At 37.8% G+C, this 19,951-nt stretch overlaps 1 protein-coding gene across 2 annotated transcripts in view; it reads right to left on the bottom strand.

Moving 5' to 3' along the window:
- acvrl1.S (activin A receptor type 1 S homeolog) overlaps positions 1 to 19,951 on the bottom strand; it is a 41,884-nt gene that overhangs the window by 4,968 nt on the left and 16,965 nt on the right. For both annotated transcript variants that reach the window (XM_041584361.1, XM_041584362.1), the window contains 5 exons: positions 16,981 to 17,189; positions 14,607 to 14,706; positions 13,768 to 13,914; positions 11,909 to 12,184; positions 9,850 to 10,047 (listed from right to left, as the gene is read on the bottom strand). In XM_041584361.1, coding sequence (XP_041440295.1) covers positions 9,850 to 10,047; positions 11,909 to 12,184; positions 13,768 to 13,914; positions 14,607 to 14,706; positions 16,981 to 17,189 — 930 coding nt within the window. The remainder of the gene's footprint in view (positions 1 to 9,849; positions 10,048 to 11,908; positions 12,185 to 13,767; positions 13,915 to 14,606; positions 14,707 to 16,980; positions 17,190 to 19,951) is intronic.

Here is a 19,951-nt window from a genome sequence, read left to right as displayed (position 1 = left end):
AATGGTAAGGGATTAAAGCTTCATTCCTATGCTACGTGTGAAAGCTCAAACGTGGTATATCTATTGAAATGCCCGTGTGGACTAGTATATACAGTATAGGACAAACATCCCGTCCAGTTAAGAGAGAATCAAAGAACATAGATCCAATATACGTAATTTCAAAGTAGGGACTCAAACAGATACGCCCATTTCAAGACATTTCTCTTCTTTTAAACACAACTTATCACAGCTCAAATGGCAAGTGATAGAAGTGATCTGTAAACCACAAAGAGGGGGCAATATGCTTAAATTATTACTTCAAGAAGAAGCAAAGTGGATTAAAAAATTGAATATCTTACATCCAGAAGGTCTAAATGAACACTGGAGTATTAGCAGCTTCCTGTGAAATTTACACTATTTATATCTTGTAACATATTCATTAATCCTTTTGATACAATTTTTGATCTTTTCCCTTCCAGATAAAATGGATACTTATTGACTAATATTATGAATGTGAAATTCTCTACTTAAGGGTAAGAATGTTTCTATTATAGATATTGAGATATCGTTTGATGTCCTATGACTAAATTTAGCTGGCTCAGGGTAGGCTCTTAGAGCAGTACCCAGGTAATTGTTTTTAAGCGTTTTAAAGTAATTTTTATTATGTCATATTTACAGATTCACTGTCCACGTTATGGATTTGGAAATGCACAGTTATGTTTCGTGCTGTGATTAATATGAAAATTGTCTACACACTATGGGACTTTGTAAATTGTCTGTATAACTTTTTTCGAATGGGTCAGGCTGAATAATTACCTAACAGCAATAACCTGCATCCGATTACTACAAATGATGGGTGTGGTTTAAACTATATAGGGTTGTATGGTGTCTTTTTTGTATTACACTTGACAAAGAGCCTAGCTCGAAACATGTTGTGTCGAATAAAGCACTGATTTATATATATATATATAGTGAATAAAGTACCCCCTATTGTAAAATATAAGGATATTATAAGTTACCGAGGAGTTTCATGGAACTCCGAGATGATGACATCTGATATATGAAGTAGAAATTCAGCCAAATTGCTGGTATTTATGAGGATACTCTCAATTGCTTTGCTCTTTTCTCATATCCCTGTGCTTTTCAAGCACTTCCACCACATAACTGGGTCAATTCTCCATTCTTCTGTAACCGCCCACCACACATTCTAGATTCTGTAGAACTGGGGGAATTGTGTGGGTGGAATTCAGACTCCATAACAACATTGTGACTGTACTGCAAACCTGGAATAAACTCAATGTCAAGCCCCTGGAACATCATGATTAGGCAGAACTCGTTCATGGTGGGAATGATTCCGCATTTCAGATTTATGGCATGAGGCTGGGAGAAGCATGGCAGCTTTCCAAGCTCATCTCCAATTCTACTAGTTTCCTAATCAGTGTTGAATAAACAGAGTGCTGATTGAATGTAATGGCAGCTTTAATCATGGACCTCAGTGCTGACACCAGATTACAGTGTTTATAATTTACAGCTAATCTCTTGTAGAAAACAAAACCAGTACAAATCAAAGACCTGATTTGCAGGCGCGGAGTGTCCAATTTGCACCAATGTCAAGCACAAGTTCTGCTTTGGAAGCTTAATACATCTAAAATTCTTTTGATGTTGAATTACAAAACATTAAAATGTGAATACAAGACCAGGCACATAGCCTGCAGAATGAGCGGTGGATTCACTCTTTTACATGATTGGATACAAAACTTGTATGCTCTGATGTAAATCATGGCAACTTTGTGGTGAATAATGGGGAAATGTGCTTAGGGTGATTTATGGGTCCAGGGGAAAGAGCCTATCAGTACCCCTCCTGTCCTACACCCACCTTCTGCTGATATAGGATAAAGGGCCACATTTAAATCAATGAAAAAAAATATTTAAGTTTTATTATGTGAAAAATTATGAGCGAGATGAAGAGGAGAGAAAACTTTTGTCCTAATTCAGGTCCAGTTTTTCCCATGGACTTGGAAGTTTACATGTGTGATAAGTTTTTCTTATTGAATTCCATCTGGTTCTATGGGGAAAATCTGGAATTTAGGTAAGATAAGGTCTTCTCATTAAATTAAATCTGATTGTATCATTATACAGGTATGGGACCTGTTATCCAGAATGCTCAGGACCTGGGGCTTTCCTGATAAGGGATCTTTCTGTAATTGGGATCTCCATACTTTAAGGGGGTTATTTATCAAATTTCTCACTATTTTGTTAAAACCAAATGCCCGCAATGTTTTTTACCTTATTTATCAATACATTTTCACTAAAAAATCTAGTGCAGGAAAAGACTTCATTAAATCGTAAAAAAACATCCAAATCGTACGTTTTTTTTTCTTTTTCAGATTATTGCCCAAAAATACAAAATCTTCGGATTATTGTACGAAACCCCATCTTCCAATTGCAAACGGTACATCTGCCATTGACTTCTACATGATCTCAGCAGGTTTGAGATGGAATATTTTTTTATTCGGACTTTTAACACCCTCGGAGTTGAATAAATCACAAAAGATTTTGGTTTTTTTTAAAAAAAATTGTGTTTTCCCCTTTAAAAGTCCGACCACAAAAAATTGGACTTTAGTAAATAATCCACTGAGTCTGCTAAAAAAATATTTAAACATTAAACTCAACAGAAATGTTTTGCCCCTAAGAAGCATTAATTATATGGTTAATTATTTGATTAAAATGGAGACTATGGGAGATGGCCTCCCTGTAATGCTGAGCTTTCTGTATAGCGGGTTTTCGGATAACTGATCCAATGTCTGTATATATTAATATCCAAATTTTCTTGCATGCTCACACCTGCGCAAAGGAAATGACGTATCAGGCACCCCACTACAAAAATAGAAAGGAATCAACATTTTCTTTATTCAAGGTAAACTGAAGTACCTAGTGAATTAAGTTTCACTTTATGGATTTTGAATTGAAAATGGATGTCAATAGATTAATATTGTGTGCATATATACCAGACACCTGTGCTCTCCCTAATATATGTGCAGGCAGCAGATGTGGCCCTCACGGAACCTGTTGCGCATCACTGCATCAGTGGTCAATGTGTTATTCTGGCCATACACATCCCTTCTAAACTTCAACAGCTTATTGAGCCATTTATGGTCCCTTTCAATGGCCTAACCGTCCAGATTGAGAATCTTGCCTCGCAATGTCCCCATCAGATCAGGGCCGGTTTTTCAAATAGTGGATGCCACTAGGCCCACTACCGTTCATCGCCCCTGTCCCCTCCAGGGGGACAGGAGCAATAGGGATTGGTGCACGGGAAATTAAAAAAATTATTGTATCTCCAGTGCATCCCCAGTGTTTTTGAACCAATGTGGGTGTGGTTCGACAGCATGCCGCCCCCCTAAAATCCTGCCACCCTAGGCCCGGGCCTAGGTGGCCTTTCCACAAATCCGGGCCTGCATCAGATTGTTGATGTCCCAAAGCCACAAAAAGATCTGATGCAACGAAAGGAGCCAAAGTCGAAGTCCCGAAGCTGCGAAAAGACCCAAAGCAGCAAAAAGAGCCGAAGTTGCAAAAAGACCCGAAGCCGCAGAAAGACCCGAAGCCGCAGAAAGACCCAAAGTTGCGAAAAAGAAGCTAGGAAAGTAGATAAAATTGAAGTCTTGAAGCCATGAGTTCAGTTCTACTGAACACCAGTGTTTTTTATTTTGTACTATTAAACTCCTAGCCACCGATATATTATTTTAATACTCTAAAGACCCTTGCAACCATTGTTTTTAAAAAAATATATTCTCTGGGGCCCCAATGTTTCTTTTTATTTGGGGCCCTGACCAACAATGATTGTCCCTGGCGCCAATGTTTTTTTTTTTTAAAACTTTTATGGGGGGGCTGGTCACCAATTATTTTTTTTAACTTGTAGGGGGGCTCTGACCACCAATATTTTTTAAAAAACTTTTATGGGAGGCCCTGGCACCATAGTTTTTTTTAACTTATAAGGGGCCCTCACCATCAATGGCTTTTTGTACCGGGGCCCTTAGTAAGCAACCTTAGTCACCATAAGCCCCATTGTTATACAGCTTTCCACCTTGGTGCTGAATTATTGGATCATGACAATTTGGAGCAGCTTGTTGGAGGCTAAACTGGGCAAGGTGTATGTCCAGTTTTAGATAAGTGTATTGGTCAGGGGACACTTTTCTAAGATAATGCAAAAAAGATACCCAATAAGACAATGACAAATTTGTCCATAGGAAGTTAGGACCACCATATGGTGGTGTTTACTTTAATATTTATATGATAATAAACCTTGCACAGAATGAATTCCTGGTAAAACATGGGGTCAGGGAATGTGTATTCATCAGTCTCTTTTTTGTGTAACAATTTTAGCCCAATCAGAAGCATTTCCATTCTACTTTACTTAGCCTTAGACCTCTTCCACAACTCACTCTTTGCAGGGTTTACATACAAGACATTTTTTTATTTCTTTCCATAAGTTTCTGTATTCTAAAGATCTCTCTGTCTGGTTTTCGTGTGAAAGAAAGCAATCTGTTACTATTTGTCAGAAATAACCAAGAATGTACCGAAATTAGAATGCTGCCACTTTCTTGTTGTGCCGCTTAGCCCTGCAAAAATGAAAGCAGGGGGCAAAAAGTAACCTTTTGTAAGAACTACAGAGGTATGAGAAGTGAGGGAAAGAATTCTGATTGGCATACATTTCTAGGCAACAAAGCTGTTTTGCAGACTGGTTGTCACAAAGTAACTGATGCATCAGGAAGAGAGAGAACTTGCCATCTGTTGTGTCTGTTAAATAAAAATGCTTTGCTTTACAGGTCTCCCATTTTTATAAATGGAATCAAAAAAAGTGATAAACTTTCTGTACTGATACCGCAATGTAAGAAATTACAGGGAATAGTTATATGGAAAAAGACAAATCATTAGTCTCTGAATGGGTAACATTACTCACGACAGCAAAGCTACAAGCATACATTCACTAATTAAATCATCAGCAACAAACCCACAGTTACATAATGTAAAATATAAAACAATATCCGCTAAAGCTATGAAATACACCTAAATTATTTTCCAGTTGCTTATTTGAATTGGAAGCTTATTGGAGCCAAAATGTTGGCCACCCCATCCAAACTACAGTCAGATAGAAAACTGCATTAGGCCTGGATGTGGCCCTTTCCCTCCAGGGTGGCACAGGCCTTCTCTGTGATAAAACCTCACAGAACATGCAAAACTACCAGTACCCATGGATTGTCAGCTTTAGTATGGACACATCAAACTGGATATAGGCAAACACTCCAAAAAATGCACCCCCTCCAGGATTGTAAAATCAAAGTATATATATAATGTTTATTTTAGCATAAAGGGGCTGTAAACGCACCAATAATAGCAAACATGAAAAAAATCACTGTGCTATCATGCAATTACTGTATATGACTTCAATTGGAGAAATGGGCAGGGAATAGGTGGGTCTAACCATGTAAGGGTCAGGGAAGGGAGGGTTTCATAGAGTGTTAGAAATATGACAGCAAAGCTAGCGCAACCTAAAAGCAATGGCGGACTTAACCTACCATTATTAAAATATTACAGTTTGGCTAGTCTCATGCGAATAGCCAAAGACTGGATCAACCAAGAGAATATGTACACCGATACTCAAAGAGATCAAAACTTCACACCAAATATCTCCTTAGCCTATCCGCTACATGCCCTACCCTCGGAAATTCCAAACCACTGCCAAACTAATCCACTGATCCACACCACAATGAAGCACAGTGAAAAATCAGAACCAAATTATTCGGTACATACAAACTATCACTTTTTCTGCCCATATTAAGCAATAATCGCTTCCAAGATGCTAAAGCAGATCCCCGTTTCAAACTATTGCACTCCAAAGGCTTAACCATGATTGGTTCACTCCTTAACCCCAACACGAGCACAATATATAAATTCCCAGAACTACAATCCAAATATGGCCTCCCTAACAGCCATATCTTTGCATACCTGCAAGTCAAAAGCTATGCAGAGCTAGTGATTCGGGGTATAAAAACACAATTAACAAATAATCCATTGGATGTCTTAACAAAGGCAAATAAGGGACGGCTTCTTACAACATCTGGAGTATATGCTACTATCATTAGACCAAATATAAACTACAACTTACGTACAGAGGGAATATCGAGATGGCCATGTCATACCAAACACAACAATAAACCAAATTACAACAGCATATATGAAGCACAGAAAAGCTTTATCAGCAGTATACTTCCAAGAGGTAGCCCTTAGTCTCCTCCATAGAGCATATGTGTCACCCAAAATAGCACACAAAATCGGCCTAACACAGACACCCAAATGTCATGCTGACGCCACTTTAGAACATGCACTGTGTCATGTACTAAATTAATTGCTCTATGGAGTACGGTTCTATCACATATAGCAAGTTGGTGCAAAATCACAAAAACTCGGACAAACCCACAAATACTATTGGGATTATATCCCACACCCACTGACAACACCATCAAAGCTAACAGATATAATGGTACTAACCACAGTTAAAACCATCTTGGAATATTGGACTAACACACAACCACCTCCAAAACAATTATGGGAACGCAAATTACTGTACACAATACAACTCCAATGGGTCTTGGCATTGCAAGACAAGGAACTCAAAGGCTCACTTTTCTTTGATATTTGGAGAAAATACCTAGACATATTGGAAGGACAAAAACAACAAAAATTACTAGCCCCCTTCAGATATACTAAATGGTGGGCAGAAAACTCTCTCAGAGGAGAACTTACCTAGCAACCAAAGAGCAAGTAGGCAAAAAAGAGACTCGCCTCCTCCTACTTCTCTCTCCCCAACGCCTATACCTACATCAGTGGAAGCTACCTCCTAACTGTCGCAAATGACATGAGAAGCTCTCGCTCCCCCCTCAATTCCCCTTCTCAAATGCTTCTTACTCTCTCCCCTTCCCCTCTTTCTTTCTATTCTGTTTCCTACTCCCATCTGTCTATTTTCAAATTTTATTGTGTTATACTGATATAAAGAAACCTTGTTAAAAGTGACTGATGTTGATCAACAAACTCATGGAACAATGATATTTGTATACTCATTTTGTCATAACAAGCATACAGTACAATGTACGGTTTCTCCATTTTAAATTATGTTATTTACCTTTTAAAAATACATTAAAAAAGTTTGGAAAAAAAAAACAGAAATATGACAGCAATCACATTTCTAGTGATTTAGTAGTTCCGGCCCTGGCCCTAGCTATAGATTTTACCGGCTGGGTGGCATCCAATGGGTGTCATTTAGAAGCTCTTAAAGTGACCTTTACTGCTCTTGCACTTGCACCCCTCAGGGTCATATATGTTTTTAGGAGTCATTTGTTTTTTAGATTATAGTGTTCCTTTAAGATAAAGTGCTCAGATGTCCAAACAGAAAACCAGGGACTATCAATATGGGAGTATTATTACCATGTTATTATCAGGTATTTATAAAGCACTGACATATGCTGCAGTGTTGTTACATAGAAGAAGTGTGAGTTCAGCCATTATTACATACTGTATACAGACCAGTACAAGTTGAGTAAAATGATCTGCTCAGTAGGGGCCATGCAACAACATGAACACCATTAACCAATCACATTTTGCTGTCATTGGCAAAATTGTACAAGATCTGTATAAGCTAACAACATACAGTATTAGATAGTTTCACATGTCTATATACAGTGCTCATAAATAAAAGTATTTATTTACCATTGGACTTTTGAAACACAGCCATTTAACATCATTTTGATAACAGAAACCAGTATTAAATAACTAGTGAAGGATGCTAATAATGACAACCTATCCAAATGTTTTTTTCTTCTGGTGTCTCACAAACTAGATATTTATGTCAAAATTTGGCAAACGCTGGAATAGGAAGATAAAAATAATTAAATAAATGTCAAGAGGCATAACTGACATCTGCACACAAAGCAGTATTTCAGAAAAGGTCTTTTGGCCTGCGCCCATCTCTAATTAACATATTAATTGGCACTTGGCACAACTTGGGTCATTTTATAAGGGGAGTTAAAAGGTCAGGACTGACTAAACACCGGCAATGCTATTTATATGCTTGACACATCTATGCTCTAAAAAGATCATGTGCTTATTATCAGAAAGTTAATGAATCCGCAGTAAAGCAATAAAATATATATATATTAGGGATGCACTGAATCCACTATTTTGGATTCAGCTGAACCCCCGAATCCTCCGTGAAATATTTTGCCAAACTAAATCTGAATAGGGACATAGGGACAAAGGTCTCAAGGAAGACCTAAACGTTGGAATAATAAATAAACTTTATCTCTTTTTCACCATATTTTAAGTCCTGTGAGTGCCTTGCTTTACATGATATTATATATGACTTCTCTGCAGTGTACACTACTATCCCCTGGTGTTTCTCCTTAGTATACCAACACTATAAGAACCACTGATTTTCAGCAGGGGTCCTGGAATAATGGTCTTCACTCGGCACTTATAAATATTGTAATAAGTTATTGCTATATCATTCACTGACCAGAAGTCACAGTGAGAGGGTCATATTTTAATTGCATGGATCAAGGCATTCTGTCTATCCATATGTGTGGACCAGCTAAAGCCATTTCAGCCAAATAATGTAATGTGTGCACAGTCAAATTTTATACTGTAGTTTACAGCACTATCAAGTGTACAAGGATCACAGCACTCCAATTTTGCGTTAAAACCGCCTTTATTTTAAATGTAGCATAGCGACGTTTCGGACACAAAAGGTCCTTTTAAGGTCGCTATGCTACATTTAAAATAAAGGCGGTTTTAACGTGAAAATGGAGTGCTGCGATCCTTTTACACTTGAATTGGAGGTCTGCGGAGGTGAACATACTTTATTGCGTGCACCCTGTGAAGAAAAGACTTTAAGGGGCAGATTTATCAAGGGTCGAACTTCGAAGTTGAAAAAAACGTCGAAATTCGACCATCGAATTGAAGTACTTCAGCTTCGAATATCGAAGTTGAAGTTTTTTTCATTGAATTTGGCCATTTGCGGTCGAAGAAAAATCGTTCGATCGAAAGATTAAATCCTTCGAATCGAACGATTCAAAGGATTTCATCGATCGATTGAACGATTTTTCTTCAACTTCAATAAACTTAGAAAACTGCTCTAGAAGGTCCCCATAGGCTAACATAGCACTTCGGTAGGTTTAATTTAGCAAAGTATTGAAGTCTAAATTTTTTTAAAGAGACAGTACTTCGATCATCGAATGGTCAAATATTCTAACTATTTTACTTCGAATCGAAGTTGAAGTGTAGTATCCTATTCGATGGTCGAAGTATCCAAAAAATTACTTTGAATTTTTTTACTTCGAAAATTCCCTTGAATTCACTTCGACCCTTGATAAATCTGCCCCTAAGTGTACAAAGTTTGCTGGGATGGTGTTTACAGCCCTATCACCTTTTGCTTACAAGATTAGGTAATATAGTTCGTCAGACAAATGCCTCTGATAGAAATCCTGCTTGATACCCCTAATGGCAACCCTGATGCCAACCCTTGCCAAAAAGCTCTCTGTACAGGATGGTCTATTAGATAGTTTCAAGAAAGGGTTGGATGGCTTTTTTTACTACTAGTACTAGGCTTCTGGTATTAATAGATATGGTATAAGACTAAAGTTGCCATTTTGGAGTCTGTAGAGCCTTAACTACCATGTGATTATGTAATGCTATTATATTTGCATAGCACAACTGCACGCATACATCAAAATAACAAGGTATTTCTAATGAGCCTAACCTTGGGCTGGATTTTGGGGTATTTATTTCCATTTCTGTTTACATTTGAGTTTAACTCACCATTTACAACAGTTCTTCTGCATATTTCCCACAAAACCAGTCCATACGCCCATAAGTCTGTCTGTTTGTATGACTCAAATGAATCTGTGCGTATGGTTTCATCAAGGACTTCTGGTGCCATATAACGCTTGGTTCCAACCCGTGGGTTGTTCCCAATATCCAGGTAATCCCCGTTCTGAGAATGCATAACTGCCAGGCCTAAAATAAAATATATTTGTGTTATTTCAGAAAAAAAGGCAACAAAAAAAGCAGAATGTTTCAATCCAATATATCATACAGGTATTAAGCCAGAAATTACCAGACTGCTGGTGTAGGTACAGTTACTTGGCTGTTGCAGAATTTCCCATTATATTCACTGCATAAATGCTACAGATATTGTTACAAAGATTAACCCAATATACCTGTTTTGTATAATTCCAATTCTTCCCTCAACTTTCCCTTGGGATGTTTGGGCAAGGTAAACATGGCCATACACTAGGTGACATGGAGCATCATTAATTGGACAGATCATATGCTATCCAACAGTAAGGGGCAGATTTATCAAGGGTCGAAGTGAATTCGAGGGAATTTTCGAAGTATAAAAATTCAAAATTCAAAGTAATTTTTTTGGATACTTCGATCATCAAATAGGATACTATGACTTTGAATTTACTTCAAATTCGATTTGAAATGAAATAGTTTGAATATTCGACCATTCGATAATCTAAGTACTGTCTCTTTAAAAAAACTTCGACTTCAATACTTCGCCAAATTAAACCTGCCAAAGTGCTATGTTAGCCTATGGGGACCTATCTACAGCATTTTTCTAAGTTTTTTGAAGTCGAAGTAAAATCGTTCGATTGTATGTTAAAATGGTTCGAATTGGTTGATTCGATGCATTTAATTGTTCGATCGAACTATTTTACTTTGACCGCAGAATACACAAATTCGAATTCGAAATTCGACCCTTGATAAATCTGCCCCTAACTGTCACGTGGCTGTTAAGCTACCCACTGTAATGTGAATGTGACCAATGACACAGCTGATGAGGCAGCTGGAAATTGGTGACATAACTTGTAATGTAATGCAGGATATACCTGATCCAATAAACTGATTAAAAACAGCCTATTAAATGTAATGTGATGCAGGATTTACCTGATCCAATAACCTGATTAAAAACAGCCTATTAAATGTAATTTGCCTTATGCTGTAGCTTTACTAATGCATATGTATGATGTTCAAAATATGAAATATATTTTCTAAGAGATCTGGATTCTGTATTGATTAGTATTTGTATGTTTTATGTATAGACTGTTTTACTGTACAAGCCTGCAGAATACATTGGCACTTTAAGAATATATATGAAATATAGTAATACAGGAATGGGATCTGATAACCGTTATCCAGAAAGCTCAGAATTAAGGAATGGCCGTCTCCCATAGACTCCATTTTATCCAAATAATTAACATTTTTTAAATGATTTCCTTTTTGTCTGTAATAATAAGGGTAAGGGCACACTGGGCGATGCGGGGAGATTTAGTCGCCTGGCTACTAATCGCCACGACTTTGTGCGACCAATCTTCCCGAACGCCTTCCCTTACTCTTGCACTGGCTAAAATGAAAAATTGCCGGCGCTAAGCACATGCAGCAATTTGTTTTCTGAAGTTGCCCAAAGTTGCCTCACGAGGAAACTTCGGGCAACTTCGGAAAACAAATCGATGCATGTGCTTAGCGACGGCGATTTTTCATTTTAGCCAGTGCAAGAGTAAGGGAAGGCGTTCGGGAAGATTGGTCGCCGCAAAGTCGTGGCGATTAGTTGCCAGGCGACTAATCTCCCCGAATCGCTCAGTGTGCCCTTAACCTAAAACTGTGCCTTTTACTTGATCAAAACTAAGATATTAGTTGGAAGCAAAACCAGACTATTGGGTTTATTGAATGTTGACATTATTTTCTAGCATACTTAAGGTATGAAGATCCAAATTAAGGAAAGATCCATTATCTGGAAAACCCCCAGGTCCTGAGCATTCTGGATAACCGGTCCAATACCTGTAATAATAATAATAATAATAAGCAAATTCACCTAAATCTGCAATGCAGCACTGTTTATTGTCTTTCACAAGGATGTTTCTACTCTTTAGGTCTCTATGTGCAATGGCGGCTTTGCCTTGAGTAGCAAAAATTTCTACATGTAGGTGCACTAAGCCACAAATGATGGACAGAGCCAATTTCAAGCAGCCCTCTGAATCCACAGTAGTCCTCTGAAGATAATCATAAAGGGATCCATTATCATGATAGTGTGTGATCAGCCATAACTGGGTGCTGGAGTTCCTAGAAGTCATGTCAGATGCAATGAACCCTGCAAAGGTAAAACATAGTTTCAGAGAGATTACATAATGTAGATCACATACTTATCATCAACACAGAAAACAAAAACATGGGAGTTTGGCTATAAAACACATATACAGAATATTCATATGTTTATTAATGACTTGGAGGTGGGCATTGAATGTACTGTTTCTATTTTTGCTGATGATACTAAATTGTATAGAACTAGTTCCAAGCAGGATGCTGCCTCTTTGCAGAGTGATTTGACTAAACTGGAAAACTAGGCAGAAAACTGGAAAATGAGGTTCAATGTTGATAAATAGAAGGTTATACACTTTGCAGTTATGCAATTATACACTAATTATGCAATTATACACTGGATGGGGAGCTACTGGGGCATCTTTGGGGTCACAGATCTTCCCTGCTAAAGGGTTGTGGTTCTCTTGGGCTGGTATAGAACCGCAAAACATAATATACAGCATTTCTAGCCTATTCTTTAGTTAAGCTTTAGTTCTCCTTTGAGGCAAGCTGAAATACTACGGAACAATACATGCGGTGTGTGCCACTGTACCTGATATATTAAATATACTGATAAGTATCTACAGCTGTAAATGTAAATGTTATGGTTTACACTGGTGATGAAATCCCTTAAAAAACCCAAAAAACTGCACGGGCATTGTACCATACATGTTGCATCTATTAATATTCAATTCTAATTAAATGCACAATGTAAGTTTTACTTACTATCAAATCAGATGGCCAACAGCACCAGTATGAATGAGCTCAATTTCTCAGCGTTGTAATATAAAACAGGCACATTAATACTGGGAATAAAAGAGATTCTGTAGTATCATCAGTCCTGCCAGAAAGTGCAGGTGGGGGATGAGCAGACAAGGACACCGCGACTGTCTTCCCGGCAGGCTGCTTCCAATTGTCTGCTGAGTGAAATGAGCTGCTAATAGCTTATTTTAGCCATATGTCTCTGACATGGTAATGGCACAGTTAATTCCTTGTTCACAGTGGAATTATTTTGAGGTCTTTTATGGGCCTACCATCAATATATCAGGTTCCCTCTAAAAGGTAAAACAATGCTCGGTGCTTCTCTGCAGTTTCAGTCCCCAATGGACTGAGAATTATAGGCAAAGAGGTAAAAAACGCCAGTAGCAGATCAGTAGGAGGATTAAGCATCCCCAGGTACTCTTCCACCAAAGAACAATAAATTCTATTCAAACACAAGCTCAGAACAGGGCCTTAGTAGTATGATTACATATTACATAACCCTACATAGCACAACCCCTTCTAAACTGCTGAAGTGCCACAACCTTAACTGATAACTAAGAAGAAAAGAAATAGCTGTATAAATGGATACATTTGCTTTTACCTCTATCCAGTCATAGGATATTATCTGTGTAGCAGATCAGTTACTCTTATAATCACTAATTATTGCTTTTCGGGCTATGGAGATAAGTTAAAATGAATCGTTTTTATCTCCAGCTTTTCTTCAGTAATTGAATTATCAAACTGTTGTGTTGTAAATTAAGCCTTAGCCAAACTGCAATGTTCACACCTTTTCAAAAATAGGAAAGGTGAAAAGGTGGAAAGAATTTCATTTACCTAAAATGTTTTCATGTCTGAGCAAAACTGTATTGTAGATTTCAGTCTCTCGAAACCATGATTGCTCATCTCGGGAAGAAAAGATCTTCACGGCCACATTCTCTCCCTGCCATGTGCCTCTCCACACCTCTCCATATCGACCTTTACCTGACAAATAGAGATGAGTTAATATGGCCTTTTGTCGTGTGTGTGTACAGTATATATATATATATATATATATATATATATATATATATATATATATACTGTTAATAAAGTGTGGGTATACTTTGACAATTGACACTAGAGAAAGGAGCATGAAGCTTTTGTGCATTAAGCTACTAAAAAAAAGCACAAAACAGGGATTGTTTGTCCATATATTGCAATGTATTCAAGCTGGCCAACTACGTCAGTCATTCCTGGTATGGCCAGTCCTACCCTCACTTTCATCTGATTCATTAACAATTCTACTGCTCCATTATACATTTTAACAGGGACTACATTTTACCTGCAAATTACTTGCTTTCAACGTTGAATAGTTGCCTTGTTATTGGCTTATACTGCCCAGGTGCACATCACTAATGCTTACATCACATATAAAAAGCACAGTAACCATATTTGTTATAGAAACACAACAGAATCCCATGAGTCAGAAGTGACCCTCTAAAAGGATTATGGCCCCTCTGTATCCTCAAGGTCTCTATAGACTTCTCTATATGACATCACCACTCGTCCCACAATGTCAAAGAAGTCATTAAAAACAAAGAAAATATCAAGCCTAATTATGAAATCACCAGTGCCACTCAGTGGTTCATTTAGCATATTTAGCATTTCATAAGGTTCCCTATACTAAAACTTACCTACACACTCCACCAATGTAATTTGGCGAGCTACAGTCCTCTGCACAAGAAATGGAAGTCCTGAGCCGCTGCCAGTAGTGCAGTACTCATCCAGAAATTCCTGCCAGAAAGAACTTTTCATAAATTTTTCTTAGAGAGCAAGCAAAGCTAAAACCCTTACATTAATTGTTCAGTATAAAAATAAAAACTGGGTAAATAGCTGTGCAAAATAAAAAATGTTTTCAATATAGTTAGTTAGCCAAAAATTTAATTTATAAAGGCTGGAGTGACTGGATGTCTAACATAATATCCAGAACAAGACTTCCTGATTTGCAGCTCTCTTGGTTGCCACTGATTGGTTACCAGGCAGTAACCGATCAGTGACTTGAGGGGGGGGGGGCCTACATGGGTCATAACTGTTTGTTTTTGAATCTGAGCTGAATGCTGAGGATCAATTGCAAACTCACTGAACAGTTATGTTCCATGTGCCCCCCTTCAAGTCGCTGACTAACTCAGAGTTAGAGAGCTGAAAAACAGTAATGTCCTGGCTATTATATTAGACACCCACTCACTCCAGCCTTTATACATTACATTTTTGGCTAACTAACTATATTAGAAACATTTTTAATTTTGCACAGCCTCTCTATTTATCTAGTTTTTATTTTTATACTGAACTGTTCCTTTAAATTTCAGTTTATTCCATATTTCTATAAACCCTAACAAACTAAACTTAGTTTACTATGAAGACATAACCATTAGAATTTTAAAGCATGCTTTCTATACCTACTAAAGCCCACAATTTTACCCCATGAATTCCTTGCTAGTAAGCCACCTTTAAGCTAACTTTACTAGAATTACATCAAGAGGAATATATATATATATATATATATATATATATATATATATATATATATATATATGTATACAGGTATGGGACCTGTTATCCAGAATGCTCGGGACCTGGGGTTTTCCAGATAACGGATCTTTCCGTACTTTGGGTCTTCATGCCTTAAGTCTACTAGAAATTCATTTAAACATTAAATAAACCCAATAGGCTAGTTTTGCTTCCAATAAGGATTAATTATATTTTAGTTGGGATCAAGTACAAGCTACTGTTTTATTACTACAGAGAAAAAGGAAATCATTTTTAAAAATTTGGATTATTTGGATAAAATGGAGTCTATGGGAGACAGCCATTCCGTAATTCGGAGCTTTCTGGATATCGGTCTTCCGGATAAGGGATCCTATAGTATATATATATATGTATATATATATATATATATATGTATATATATATATGTATATATATATATATATATATATAATATATATATAATAATATATATCACCAAGCAATGTCATGACTATAGGTTTAGTGCTTCTATGCAGTTTAGGTGCATCATTTCTTATGATAAACAAGTTTCAGGGGCACATTTACAAAGCTCGAGTGAAGGATTCGAATAAAAAAAATTTCGAATTACGAAGTGTTTTTTTGGCTACTTCGACCATCGAATGGGCTAGTTCGACCTTCGACTACGACTTCGAATCGAACGATTCGAACTAAAAATCGTTCGACTATTCGATCGTTCGATAATCGAAGTACTGTCTCTTTAAGAAAAACTTCGACCCCCTAGTTCGGCAGCTAAAAGCTACCGAACTCAATGTTAGCCTATGGGGAAGGTCCCCATAGGCTTGCCTATGTTTTTTGGATCGAAGGATATTCGTTCGATCGATGAATTAAAATCCTTCGAATCGTTCGATTCGAAGGATTTAATCGTTCGATCGAATGAATAATCGTTCGATCGTTCGATCGAAGTATTAGCGCTAAATCGTTCGACTTTGATATTCGAAGTCAAACGATTTTAGTTCCTGGTCGAATATTGAGGGTTAATTAACCCTCGATATTCGACCCTTAGTAAATCTGCCCCTCAGTGTCTTTTATTACTGTTTCAGTAGAGGAAATGTAAAAATGTATATAACATTACTTTTGCAGACCGTGTGATTCTTAAATTGATTTTCCTAATATTCAAGATTCTGATGTCTAATGTAAAAAGCACAGTAAGCCACGGTTAATACAGAAAACAAGGCTGAGCACCACATTTTTGGCTTAGGACATAGCCATTTAAACTATGTGATAAGCCATTTCTGTCAGTGTAAATCATCTAAAAATCTTTTACATCGGGGCTTTTATGAGATTGTAATTAAGCAGTGGAGGGTAATTTGGGTGTTTTGATTAGTGTGAAAAACTGCAGCAGACAAATGACACTACTGTGGATTCAATCATTTGTTTTTGTTATGCCCTTGCATACCTTTATATCCAGTGCATCATAACTTCCCTAAATTACATTTTTAAAATTTTTCCCATGGGAACAGAATTAACCTGCAATGTACTCACCCCCAATGTGCTGTCACCAACAACTGATGCCTTAAGCAAGTCTACATCATCAAAGTCATTGGGCCTTGCCAACAGCCTGTTTCTTCTGTGTAGTTTTGCTTTCCAAACCCAGACTATGACAAGGAACAAGATGACTACAAAGATGGCGGAGGGGAGAACTGTCACCATAAGGAGTGCACCCACTGAGCGTTCCATTGTTGTCTTGCTCACTGAAGACACAGAAGAAAACGTATCATTACATGCTTGTAAAGTGTCTAGCAGGATAACTATGGCTTGAGATCTCGTGCTGTCTGTCTGTTCAACATAAGGCATTACTGTTTGTTGCAAAAAAATAAAAGCTATAACTGTTTTTATGCAACATTGCACCCCTAGGCCGTTGCTAGCCCCACCCACCAGGAACCCAACCCACTCCCACCCACCCCCTGTTTGCACAGCTCACCTCTGCAGCTCCCGGTTTGCCAGCACTGGGTACTGGGCGGGAGATTCAAACAATTGTCAAACTCTCCACTTCAGGTGCAGCCACTGGGCAGCACTGGCCACCCCCAGTTCTTTGCTACCCTAGGCCCAAGCCTTTGTGGCCTGCCCTCCTAGTGCTGTTGTGTGGTGACTTAGACAATTGTGATCATACATTTGTTGCTACCCCCCACAAGAAATATGCATTAATATGTCTCTTTTTTTTAAAGTTTGAAGCGATTTTGGCCAGATCACCCTTCCTTCACAGTTTACTGTAATGCTTACGTAAAGGGAAATGTCAAATGTCTTTTCAAAACGCATCAGTTAATCATGCTGCTCTAGCAGCACTGAAATCCATTTTTCAAAAGAGCAAACATTTAATTTTGAAATCTGGCATGGAGCAAGACATTTTAGTTTCCCAGGTGCCCGCATTCATGTGACTTGTGCTCTGATAGCCTCCCGTCACGCTTTACTGCTGTGCTGCAAATTGTAGTGATATAAGCCCCTAACACCCCCCCCCCCGCAGCCTGACACAAGATAACAGCTCTCTGGTAGATATGAGAATAGCACTCAATTATACAAATCCAAGTCCCATTGCAGCTTCTCCAGTTACATTGAGTAGGAGACAAAATAGCTTATCTGAAAGCAGTTACATTGTGCTAGCTCTTTTTGAAAACATGGTCAGGCACAATGACTTGAGATCGCTGCCTACACACCAATATTACCAAAAAAAATTAAATTTGTTGGTTCATGAATATAATTTTATATGGTAAAGTGAATTATTTGTTAAGTAAACAGTGTAATTTAGAAATAAAAGTGATGCCACAATCGCTTTAATTATTCTTGGAGGGCTCAACACCATTATATTAGCAGTTAGTTAAAGTTATTCTGAAGGCCATACTTTCATGCAACTGTAGCACTCCCAACTAGTGATGGGCTTCGATTTGCCAAAAATTTGTAAAAACGGCGAGAATTTGCCAAATGCATTGTTTAATGCAAGTTTATGGGCAACAAATTCTTTTTTGATGCGCAACAATTATTTTCCCCCATTGGTGTCTATGGGCATATTTTTTGTGGCGACACCTGGGGAAAAAATTATCTTATCACTACTCCCAACTCATACTATCAATGGTGGAATTATGCCTTTATAAATTGGCTTTGGTCTTGACTTATGAAGTGCTACAGTTGGTGAGGATCAGCTTCTTAGACGAATATATTGGTCAAGAGACACTTTTCTTAAGATATTGCAAATTTGTAGCAAGGTGCCAACCTATAAAAATATGACCAGAGTTAAAGGGATACTGTCATGGGAATTTTTTTTTTTTTCAAAATGAATCAGTTAATAGTGCTGCTCCAGCAGAATTCTGCACTGAAATCCATTTCTCAAAAGAGCAAACAGATTTTTTTATATTCAATTTTGAAATCTGACATGGGGCTAGACATTTTGTCAATTTCCCAGCTGCCCCTGGTCATGTGACTTGTGCCTGCACTTTAGGAGAGAAATGCTTTCTGGCAGGCTGCTGTTTTTCCTTCTCAGTGAGACATGGGTTTTTACTATTGAGTGTTGTTCTTAGATCTACCAGGCAGCTGTTATCTTGTGTTAGGGAGCTGTTATCTGGTTACCTTCCCATTGTTCTTTTGTTTGGCTGCTGGGGGGGGAAAAGGGAGGGGGGGTGATATCACTCCAACTTGCAGTACAGCAGTAAAGAGTGATTGAAGTTTATCAGAGCCAAGTCACATGACTTGGGGCAGCTGGGAAATTGACAATATGTCTAGCCCCATGTCAGATTTCAAAATTATATATAACAAAATCTGTTTGCTCTTTTGAGAAATGGATTTCAGTGCAGAATTCTGCTGGAGCAGCACGATTAACTGATTCATTTTGAAAAAAATGTTTTTTCCCATGACAGTATCCCTTTAAATTGTATAGACCCTTATTTACTGGTCTGGTGGCTATTGGGAAGCCTCAGGATTACAGTTTGTAAAGGACATCTCCCCCACCCAAAGCATATCATTTGTACTGCACATATCCCCTTTGTTCACCTCTGCCATCACATTTTCCTAAACAAATAGCAGCTCTCACCTGGCAGCCATTTTCCCTCTGACAAATCATCAGTGACATTTACATTTGAGCTGTAAAGTTCATACATTGAAAATAAAGGCTTACACAGGTGTTACTTACTTTGATAAAATGTTCTGTTCAGATTGAGTAATATAAGGGTTAGGCTGTGCTCCGGAGAGATGGTTAGAAAAATAAGAGCAGACAGCTCCTATTTCAAAAGGGCTTTCCACTGATTAATTCTTTTGGGGGGGGGTTAAATGTCCTTTAATATGGATATTGAAACCATGGATATATCAAACATGCTTTGTGGCATGCAAATATCAGACCAGTGTATTGGTACTTACATCAGTGAATGCTGGATCACAAAACACATGTGGTAAAACTCTTTTCTGTAGTGCCAAACTGTGACAATTCTAAATTCTGCAACTAGTTAGACATTAATCCTAACTTCTCATC

The sequence above is a fragment of the Xenopus laevis genome, chromosome 2S, assembly GCF_017654675.1.
Source record: "Xenopus laevis strain J_2021 chromosome 2S, Xenopus_laevis_v10.1, whole genome shotgun sequence".
Lineage (NCBI taxonomy): Eukaryota > Metazoa > Chordata > Amphibia > Anura > Pipidae > Xenopus > Xenopus laevis.
Note: the sequence above shows the minus strand (reverse complement) of the source record. Positions and strands in the feature narration are given on the sequence as shown.